Source organism: Aulonocara stuartgranti (assembly GCF_965226115.1).
Source record: "Aulonocara stuartgranti genome assembly, chromosome: 10".
NCBI lineage: Eukaryota > Metazoa > Chordata > Actinopteri > Cichliformes > Cichlidae > Aulonocara > Aulonocara stuartgranti.
Genome location: NC_138946.1, coordinates 32,174,339 through 32,185,731, shown reverse-complemented (window position 1 = coordinate 32,185,731; position 11,393 = coordinate 32,174,339). Strand labels below are relative to the sequence as shown.

Genomic DNA, 11,393 nt, shown 5'->3' with positions numbered 1-11,393 from the left:
GTTTGCTCTTGTCGCACCTGTGCTGTGGAACAATCTCCCGATTGGCATCCGGGCATCTGATTCTATTCATTCTTTTAAATCACAGCTTAAAACATATCTTTTTAAACTTGCCTTCTCCACCTTTTAATTGCTGGTTTGTTTGTTTGTTTGGTTGCTGTGACCTATTGACCTCTTGTATTAATTCCCTCCTATCTTTCTATTGGTGTCTTTTATTATGGAATGTGCTGTAGTCATTCTTATTGGTAGCTTTTATCTATGAACATAACTCGTTATTTTTATTTATCCGTTATCAATGTTTGAACCTTTTATTGTTTTATGTAAAGCACTTTGGTATGCCCAAGGCTTTTAAATGTGCTCTATAAATAAAGATTGTTGTTGTTGTTGTTAGCTTAATGTTGTTTGTGTGTAATTTACGTTGAGTAGGCTAACCACGTTATTACATTAATGCATGTAAGGTGAACTAGCAAACATCATCATAGCTACATGCGGCTGTCTTCTTGTTTGATGGCAGATACTCCCTTCACCCTGGCCAAAAAGGCTAAAATGACCAAAGAAAAAGTGGAAAACAGCTGAACATGAGAGGTTTTTGGACAAAGTTTGTGTTTTTTCCATTGTTTAAGCACTGCTTCCAGCCAGGTGGTTCTCATCACAAGCACTACAAAAGCAAACGTTTTGGCAGTTTGCTGGTCTGAAGCATTCAGCTGTGTGTTACCACAATGCCAAGCAGGAAAGACACCAGTGATGATCTTAGAGAACAAATCCCTCAGTGCTCATTAATCTGGAAAGGGTCATTTCCAAACATTTTTTTGGAAATTGTTTTCATTTTAAGTCTTTCATTTTACAGAAAAAAAATTATCCCAAAGTCAGACAAAGTGAAACTGAATGTCAAAAAATACATGAGCGACATGTTAAAGTTTAGAATGTCACACTAAGACTGATCAAAAATAACTTGTTTGAAAAGGCTGCCAGCAGAAAGCCTCTTTTTGGCACAGCCTAGGTTTGCAAAGTTACATCAGATGTCTGACCACATAGCACAGAAAAACATGGGGTGGGCATGATTTGGGCAACTTGCAGTCTTTTAGTCCACCATGATCTCTGCTATATAACAAAGTATTCTAGAGTCAAAAAAGGTTGTCAAACAGTGACAAGCGAAGCTTAGCCAAAACACAAAAAAACCTAAATGTAGCAATGACAAAGTCCAAAACTCAGCCTCACTGAAATATGTTAATAAATTGCTGCAAAAGGTGGTTGTGCAAGCTACTGAATAATGGGGTGTACTTCCATATTGTGTTTTGTCCTAATGACAGTGTTTAATATGCTGTGCATTCTTCACCTGAGGATGTATTTACCACATTTTCCAGTGTATATGCGTCACAGTAAATTACTGCTTTACTCTAGGTTTGAATGACTCCAACCGACTGACTAACAACATGCCAATAACACACAATACTCACGATCCACATGGTATATGGTGATGGAAGTTTGACATTTCTTTTATTTGACAATACATGACACCGTAAAAGACTGGCACATGATCAAAGTACAACAAAAACCATGGCAGAATTTGCTCTTCTTCACTGCAAATAATCAGGGGAAGGGCACACTGCAGAACACAAACTGAATGGTTTATCACAAACATCAAGGCAACTCGGATTACACTGCTAGGAAAACGATAAGGCACCTTCTTTGACACCTGATCACCCATACTGATGAGCAACGTTTTCAAGCTATATCATACAGTGATGTTTCCAAACACGCATGTGGACAACGGTAATACTTTTCTTTTGTACATTGTGCTTGCGAATGTTTTTCCGAGACTGGGTCTGTGTACTTATTAGACCCAAGCATGAGTTGGTGACACAGCGTTTAATTATGACAACAACACCAAAAAAATGAAAATACTACATGTTGTCTCAAGATCCAGTGCACAGCAGTTGAGGCCACAGCAAATGCCAAAGAATCTCTCACTACTGTAGTGTTGTGCATCTTCCAGTTTTACATACATCTCCATGGTTTCACAGTAACCAAACAAAAACATTGGAAAGAAAAAAGCCCTTCATTTCACCACACAAATGTAAGCATGGATCCTAACAGCCAGATCTAGAGCAGATAGGTAGTTCTTCATACACTTAATGACAAGCTTGGCAATGTCTGAAATATGCTGGAAATTTACAGCCACCTAGTGGTTGCATGAGAAACTGTATCACAAGGCGTCTGTAGATGTGCATTTGCACACTTTGCCTCGTCATTATAAAGTCATGTTGTTGTTTTTTAAATAAAATGTATTGTTTGGCTATAATTTAAAAGATGGGACTTTGAAAGTTTTCTCAGAATTACTATGGACACTTAGCCATATTACTGTTCTTTAACATAATGATCAATGAACATTGAGGGGATTATCCGGTCTTTAAGTGATGGCCTGATGAATCCTGCTTCTGGGCCCAAACTACTCTGCGTTTAATAAGGCTTTTGTGCTTTTTACATGTTTTAATGCTTTGTATCTTGTTCTATTTAATCTCAACAAGTTTATCTCAGTTGTTCTCCTGACTGAAGTTCAGTCCGTTTACAGCATCCTGCCAAAAGATTGCATTTGTCCCTAACCTTCGGGAACCCTCACGTTAACTTTTATTGAGTGGAAAAAAGTTGATTTATCCTCTAGCTTTACTGTTTATGTTATGCTAACATAGCTGTGTCGCTAGCGATCAAGTAGCACATCATTATATACCAGCTAGCCAAACTTCAGTAACCCTACAAACGTCACTGCTGTTTAGTTTTGTCTTCATTTATGTTGAAAGTGATAGCAGAGCTGTACGTCTTAATTTGTTTCTGAAATCCCTCACTCAGAACATGCTATATTATATTTAGATGGAAGCTAGCGAGCTAACTTCCTGCTAACTTCTAACTGTTAAATTTCATAAATTCTGTTTTCATGGATGCCTGGATGTTAAACTTATTTGTTACACCTGGTAAAGCAGCAACACTGATTATTTTATTAAAGATGAAAGAATTTAGACAGTTTTAACTCTCACTGATGCCGCAGTGATCTTGTGACTTTGAGACCTGCAGTGGAGTTTGGGCCCAGGCACGGCTAATGACTCAGACTCAAGCTTAAAGACCGGATAGCTAATGCAGAAGGAGATATTTAGCAAGCCAGAAGTGGACAAGTCCAGTTCTTCATTCACCGCAGCTCATAAAGATGTAACAACTCAGACATGTTCCAGTCATTCACTTGGTCCTTTGATTCACTTTCAACAACTAAAGTTCTACTGACAGACTTTTAACTAGTTTCACTATCAACGTTTCAAGTATGACTGTCCTGTACTGTATAACAACCCTGAGGTAGTCTCATTATGGTTCCACTACACCTACCCCCGTGGTGGCTGTAGTTCTTCATAAAGCACAAATTAGTTCAGAGTATCGCTTTAGCAGGAAGAGGAAGCTTTCTGTCTGTTCAGAGAAACTGGAGATGTAGAAAGTGATTTGTCTTGCGCCTTGCACCAGGAAAAATCTTAACTTCGTCAATAATTTTTTTGTTTTGTACGAGCACTGAACTATTAAAATACCTCACACATCACACGTGTGTTTTGATTCCCAGTGTAACTTAAAACGTTAGAATATTAAAAAACAAACAAGCAAATGAGTGAACAACTATGATGAGTTGAGACATCTGAGCTACACCGCATCAGATTTCTAGCTGGCATTTACTCCATTTGTAGTAAGCATATCCCGAAACTACATTAGGGACAGGATGTGCTGTAAGTAGTGTTCTCTCAGCTACCGATAAGCAAAGTACTCTGATCTATACTTGCTACTAACAGGGATGCATTTGAAGGGGATTTAAACATTCACAGGACTGAACATACAAAGGCAATGTCATGTGACTTTTGCATTAATGACACTCATTACCCCATTCCCAAACCCTACCCAAGCTAAAGTCCAAAACCCTTTAAGCATTAGTCACTTCAACAGATCACTTCATTGCATCCAAAATTAATAACCAAATAAAATACTACACTCCAATAAAATTACAGAAAAACTAGTCTAATAAATTATGGTGATTAAAAAATAATAATTTCTTAGAACTGATCTCAGTGCTATACTGTACTTAATCCCCACTGTGCAGAGCTGAAGGGTCCCTGGGGTGGTGTCTTGGGGCCCACCCTCCCCCTGGCTGGGTCCCCCCAGCAGCTGCAGGGTGACATTGGCAGGTCCCGGTGCCGAGGATGTCTGCCTTTGGCAGTCACAATCCTTCGGTTGGTCCCCTTTCCTTCATTCAGCTTGTCCTCTGTGGTTCAATGTGCAATGTGGGCCACACTCCACATAGAAACTGTACAATGTTAAGATACAGCCACAGGTCACCAGTGAGATAACAAATATTCAAACAAACACGTGACACTACATAACATACACAATATCCTGCAGACAAAGAGTTGGGTGTACCTTTACTTTTGGCCTGTACTTGAGGTAGGTTGATCTGATCTGCAAACTAAAAAACAAGAACAATTGATTTGAATCCATGTGGACAATAAACCGCACTGCAGCTGTAATCTCCTGTGACTGAAGCTTACCTGAAAAGTATGTGTAGGTAAGACCCCAGACCTGTAAATATGTGCCACCACGCATGGAACTGTGTTACCACTCCAACACCAGGGGGCAGTGTTTGTCTACTGGCTCTGGGATTCAAAAGTAAGTGTTTACCCAACAACTCGAGACATTAACAAAGTGAAACATTTTTATCAACTACAACAAAAAATGATAAGAAATTGACCCAAAGATCGTGATTTAACAGCTGCATGGACATTTAAACCTAAACATGCATTTTTTTTTTTAGAGAAACAGTGTCGGTTGGTTTGATTGCAGTAACATCGGAGTTACAGTTTATGACTTTGAAGTGAACACTTTTACCATTGCAACTGTTAGGTGGAGAATAATTAACTTGGTTCTCAGAATTTCACAATTAACCTTAACTTCCACTACTCACCTTAAAGAGTCACAGAAGATATTGTCGATGTTCCAAAGAAGGAAACCCAACAAAAAGATAGCTAAAGAGGTGTAGAACAGTGGCTTGTGCCATGGGTACACCCTGAAAGAAAATCAAACAACAACAACAAAAAACACCCTTCAGCATGTTGTTGCCTTACTGAATATTAATGAATAACACGTCTTTTGATATGTTAATGTTTCTTATTTAATGGACCTTGTGGCAAACTTACCATGTAACAATGAAGATAGAACGCAATACTAGGCAAGCTACTAGAGCACCATACATGACCTGGAAACAAGGGCAGGTGTTTGGATTTGAAACAGAGTTGGATCATGCATGATATGGATACAGATACAATCTTTCAGTAATTATACATTTCCACTGAGTCAGCAGAGTTCAACTGACAGGAAATTCCTCCGATGGAAACAGCCCGAGCTTGTGCACAACAAATAATAACACAGCTTATTAGCATATGATGTTGGTCATGTAAAATCTCCTTTCATCTAACATTTTTGTTTTCTGGTGTTTCATGCACATTGTAGCCAACTGCTAACCTTTTGTGATATAAATCATTTGAGCTTTCTAATCAGAATTGTCAGCAGTTTTATTTCTGCTCAGGAAGTGGCATATCTGAGAAGTTCCTTATAATCGAAAAAGAACATGCAGCCAGAAAGATTTCTAATACTAAATCTAGCCAAGCCCAATAATCATATTCAAGTTCTGTTTCATGTTGGCTTTAGCTGAGCTGTGAAAAGCATGGACACATTTATTAAAAGGTCTAACACTGCACTAGCTTTGTGCAGGGATCGACCCTCCGCTCTAACTCTGAGCAACAGCTGCTCACCAGAAGGCAGAAAAAGCCTGTTGGAAACAGAAGTCTGTAAATGTGTCACACACCCAATCATAAAAAGGTAATTTTAGCATTTTTCATTAATTTAACTGAAAAACAAATGGGAACATCTTCTGTGTTTTTCCAACAGTCTGCTAGTAACACAGTGCCTAAAGATACAATTTAAAACAGGTTCTTTAGGTGTCAGGTGTCTTTTTATACTTGAATGATCATAGGTCATTTTTTGTTAAGCTGATAAAGAAACATTTCCCTGAAAATGGTCAGGGACAACAAGTCGGTGACAAAGTTAAACATTTGAAAGACCTTCACAAAGCCTGGAGAACAATTACTGAAGAACAGTTCAAAAAGTTATACGTCTGGTTCCTTGAAAGCAAAATATAAAGAAATTAAGGGTGGCTCAAGACTTTTAGACAGAACTGTAACTAACAGGTAATTGAGGCCCATAATTCAGGACTCACTAATCCCTGTTAGACTGTGTTGTGTTTGACCTGTAGCATTATTGACTTGGCTCTTTTTTAACAACAGATAAAAAGGAACAATATGGTAGCAAATTAGAATATAACTAAAGAAAGGAACCAGTATATACAGCTAGGTCCATAAGTATTTGGACAATTCTAATTCTATTTTTTCTAGTTGGAGGTTATACAGAGCTCTGTTTACCCTCCACAGTGGAATTTAAAAACAAAACAGCCTAATGTGATTCAGATGCAAAAATTTAACTTTAACTCTAAGGCTCAAAAATATATTGACAACTGGCTAGCAAGCTGTATCAGGTAAAGATATAGGAATTAAGTTGATTTAAAGTGTTCAAGTGTTTTCACTGGAATGGTTAATATGAGGTCAAAAGAAATGCTGATGCAAGTGAAAGAGGCCAGCATCAGGCTGGAAATACTAAATAAACCAGACAGATAGGAAAAGCTCATAGTCCACAGCATACTACATCATCTGTTACATTTGGTGGAGGCTGTGTATGGCTGCCAGTGGAACTGGGCCAGTAGCAGGCCTGGGTTAATTACCATTTATTATTATTACTATTACTAGCAATAGCGGTAGTTGTAGCAATAGTATATCACTGTCAGATTTTTGAGTAAGATTTAAAAATAAAGCAAACATTCTTCAGCTAAGCAGCACACAACTGTTAACTAAACTGACATCATGTTTCTGTGCATGTTTATGGATGTGTTGGCTCACCATGCTAGAACAGAGGGAGTGTTATCACAACCACTACAGACCAGTGTGATTAGTAAACAAATACAGCTCCAAGGACTAAACAAAGGCCACTTTGTCACATTGTCTTTATTGCTGTAACACAGCACATTACCTGAGACTATAACAGGTACAGACAAACACTAACAGCAGCCCTACATACTTGGCTATGCTTATCTTTAATGGTTTTTAGGGTTAGGCGTATTAGATTTATCTCTTTCCTGGCAACAAGTGTTTGACGTGTTTAATGCCACAGTTAAAGGTTTGTTTCTTTTTCAGGGCTCTGGATCATTTTTCTTAATGGTACACTTGAAATTCCTCTGCTTTGGTGTGAAATGCTGCCATACATTTAACACCCACAATGCACCAAGCTGAGTTTGCATGCCGCATTGGCAAGCTCAGTGTTTACACAAGCCAAAGTAGACCTAAGGCACCCTAATTGCAAACAATGAGCAACATGAGTCAGGTGAACATAATGCAAAACACTCCCTTACCTGGTGAAACACTGGCTCCTTCCACTGCAAATATACCTACACAAGTAACAGTCAACAGGGACAGGACGATCGTTAATGCTTTCTTCCTGAGTTCAGTTTCAGAGTAAACTGGTAATGAAAACATGTATACTCACCACAGTGACTGAGACACTGAAGATAAATAATATTGCAATAGGAAATAAACTGACACCTTTCTCCTGCTTGAAACACTCATATCTGAAAAACAAATTAATATTTATCTTTTATATTGATCTTGATAAGAAGAGAACCAAAGGGCAAAGGGCAAATATAAGCTGAGCTAAAATGAAAGTGAAATCTAGAAACAAATCTTCAAAAACAGGCTGGTTTTTTTTAAGGCATCAAGTTATCAGTAAAGGATTCACTGGTTCATTTTACAGTGATACTGGATTTGTTCTCAGGTGAGTGCTGCAACAATTGATCCAAAAAGATGAAGGCACTTACATACAGTAGACAAAAACGCAGGTACTGTAAATCATAGGCAACTCATCCAGTAACTGCAAATGACGAGACAGAAAAGAAAAGAAACACGCATTACTACATCACTGTACAAGCAAGCATTTGGTCAAGTAGCAAATGCTCATGAGTTCAGTTTATGCCCGCTTTTGCTGACATGTTCAGATTTGCAGCCCACCTGCATCTCATACAGCAGCGTCATGTGGAAGCACCAGGAACCAACACCAACAGCTTGGGTGTGGGGGAAGAGTACACACAAGACACAAAAATTCAAAGTTAGGACATTCGGCCGGAGGCGTTTGCTGTAAATACTGAGCCACTACTCTCAATAACTGTCACAAGCACGTTCTCGCAACAATCACAGCATTAATGCAGAGCCAGTGCACCAACCTGCCAGTCCGAGAAAAGAGCAGATGTAGCGGGACTCGAGGCCGTCACGGAATGTCTGGATGGCCCCGTAAATGGGAGGGAGAATCATGATCAGGTTGCTGACAGTGTTCCCTGTCAGCAAAGACAGCATAGATAAATGAAAGTCGGGTGACATGACCTTTAAGATAACTGCACATCTCTGAAAAGCTCAGAGAAAACGTGACATGGCCGCAACGAGTGTTATGCATGGTATCGCATTACCACGGTTGCAGCATAAAATTCAAAGGGTGCACAGCTATAAAATCTCTATTATACGATATAGAAGCAATAGCACTAGGTTTCGTTTATTTAAACTGTTCAAATATGCAAATAGTTTGAATTTAGACTGATCTGGGTTTTTGCTTCTTAGCTAGTCAAAACTAAAACTACCCGACCCCTTTACTGACAAATTAATATGACACCTATACACTCAAACCTGAAATCACATTTTTCACACAGCATGTTACAATCTTGTGTTTTAGATCCTAATTTTATAGGCTGTGTTTTCCCCACTATGTTTTACAGTGTGGCACAGACAGATGAGGGCGACCTGTAGTAGGGTTGTAGTGGTCAGTTCTGATTCAAATGATTCAACCAATTACGCCGAGCAAAACTACGCTTGATATACAAATGTGTCCTCTGACTGAACCGGTGTCACTGTTCAGGCAGAGAACCTCCCTCCCCCCATAGGTCATTAACGTGTGCATGGAGCACTGCTTGCACATCATCTAGTCCACAGGGAACCTGACAAAACAGAGCTCAACTCTGAACACAACCTTGCACTTTGTGGGTGTGGCTATGTATGCACTGAGGCGTGGAAAACAATCAGACTTACCAGGACATTGCATTGTTTGAAAACTAACTTACTAGAATCTCCAGAAACCAGCATGCCTTTATCTGCAGATTCCTGATTAAAGCCACCAAAATATGCAGATTTTGGTTACTGATAAAAATTACCCATACCAGAAGTGCAGTCTACTATAAAGGACACACGAAACTATAGCAGAAAACCTGCAGCTAGGCAGATGTGTGTCAGACAGAGGAAGACAGATGACAAAGGAGTCCAAACTGCAACGCTTAAGATCACTTTGAGCCAACTTTGGATCAACTGTTGCACCATACAGTAACTCTGAACACCGCTGACAACAGCAAGTGAACCTTTTCCCTTCAAAGGAGAAGTACTGTAACAGTTACAATGTATTACAATGAACTTGCTGGACACATGGATTTTGCACTGTGTCACACATGACGACAGTCATTTGTATCACTTTATGTTACGAACTGTCGCCATGAACTATTAATAGGCTGGGTAAACATTTTTGTTTGCTGCACAGGAATGGGTCATTCTTCTGTTCGCTTGTTTGGCTAGAGTAAATTATTTCGAAGAGTTTTACTGTCTCCTTAATGTTCAAGCCTTTGTCCTGTCATTTCTGCTGATACAACAGCTTTTTGATAAGACTGATGGAAACAGCGGTTTAATCTAAGATTACGGTTCCAGAGGAACAGGTTTTTTTTTTTATCGGTGGACAAGGCAGAGAGGCGCCCTGATAATGTGAAGGGAATGTTTTATCAAGTTTCCAGTGGTGCCCGTGACTGACTAACGTACTGTCTTACAGGAAGAACACGTTCAACAGCGGACTTGTAACACAAATGGCTGGCAACGTGAAATAATATGAAGTGAGCCGTTTGTGCTGAGCTGCTTTGCATACAGGTTTAAAGGTTGTTCGATACGTGTAGCGAGTGCTGGCTAGCGTTACGATGCACAGAACAGGTTGACAATATATCCGCTGTAAACAGCGTATCTTTTTCCTCATTTACTTACAGCTCCGGTAGCCGTACAGATTAACGTTTACACTACACGGAGAAAATCATGTTATTAGCCGAGATAACACAATAATAGATATGCACTACATTACAGTTACACCAGTTCTTCCTATGTTTACCTTAGAGGGGCGAAGTACTACGACTCTCCCAGTCTAAAGCCTCATTAACCCCCAAATTCACCGTTTTTAGAGTAAATGATGGTGCGGGCAGATTTTTACTTACAGAATTCCGCGATGTAAAAGGACACGACATAATTTTCCTCACACCAGTCCAGTGTTGAGGTCGGCCGCCCCCAGTATCCTTGCCTGTCTATCGAGGGAGCCATGATGAAAGAGGAGGAGGCTGTAGGCGCTAACGGATTTGTAGTCCCATCACAGTGCACGAGCGCTCCGCGAGCCCTCCTCCACGCGCGATGGAGAGGGCGATAGCGAGAGCCAGTTGAGCTGCTGCTAAAAAAAAAACACACACGAAAATACACACTACAAATACACAAAAGTGAAAGCACACCCTGAAGGTATTAAAAACGAAGGTTTCATGTAACGTATAAGTGCACATTTCGTGTATATTTTATATATTTTCTTTGTAAATATGTAAACATCATAGTACTTTTTAGACTTGTAACCTAAAAAAGATTGCAATGGCAAAATGCTATTGCTGGTTCACTCCATAAATATACACAATCCCACCATTCTACTACCAAAACAAGGTTAGGGTTGGCATGGTGGGCTGTTCTCTTCCCGTACACATTAAAGTGTGGACTATGTTAAGTCATAGCAACAATAAACAGTATCAAGACGTTATTACTACGTCAGCAACAATTAGACAGAAATGTGTCACACAGCTCAAGCAAAGAGGAACCACTGAACGACACAGTCTGAACAAATCAGTAACACAATGTAAACAGTGTGTACAGTGACGATAAAACAATAGGCGGGGCGGGGACTGATACTTCCACTGTTATATAAATCTCTACATAGCTGTGTGTTTCTATATGAAAGGCAGAGCAATTAACCACCCGTTCACCATTGACTTTAAGTAAGCTACAGTGCAATCCATGTTAAAGAACTGTGTTCAATATATTAAAAATGGCATGCACACACTGCAACAGAAAGGAAACACATGTCTTTTGTCTAATTGTTATTTTTCTTTGTGC

The 11,393-nt window shown here is 39.5% G+C and overlaps 1 protein-coding gene across 1 annotated transcript; it reads right to left on the bottom strand.

The window, feature by feature from the left end:
• Positions 1-1,467: 1,467 nt before the first annotated feature.
• Positions 1,468-10,681, bottom strand: acer3 (alkaline ceramidase 3). The gene is made up of 11 exons (XM_082548777.1): positions 10,463-10,681; positions 8,399-8,509; positions 8,187-8,239; positions 7,997-8,049; positions 7,669-7,750; positions 7,535-7,570; positions 5,214-5,272; positions 4,982-5,083; positions 4,569-4,673; positions 4,441-4,486; positions 1,468-4,327 (listed from the first exon to the last, which is right to left on the bottom strand). The coding sequence occupies exons 1-11, from the start codon at positions 10,563-10,565 to the stop codon at positions 4,274-4,276; spliced, it is 804 nt and encodes a 267-aa protein (XP_082404903.1). The 5' UTR covers positions 10,566-10,681; the 3' UTR covers positions 1,468-4,273.
• Positions 10,682-11,393: the final 712 nt, after the last annotated feature.

Bases quoted from the DNA above. Each gene is read 5' to 3' on its own strand.
- acer3 (XM_082548777.1), bottom strand. From the start codon at position 10,565: ATGGCTCCCTCGATAGACAGGCAAGGATACTGGGGGCGGCCGACCTCA. The intron at 8,510-10,462 runs GTAAGTAAAAAT...CTTTGCTGACAG, and splicing joins CTTTTACATCGCGGAATTCT to GGAACACTGTCAGCAACCTG. The intron at 4,674-4,981 runs GTGAGTAGTGGA...TTTGAATCCCAG, and splicing joins ATCTTCTGTGACTCTTTAAG to AGCCAGTAGACAAACACTGC.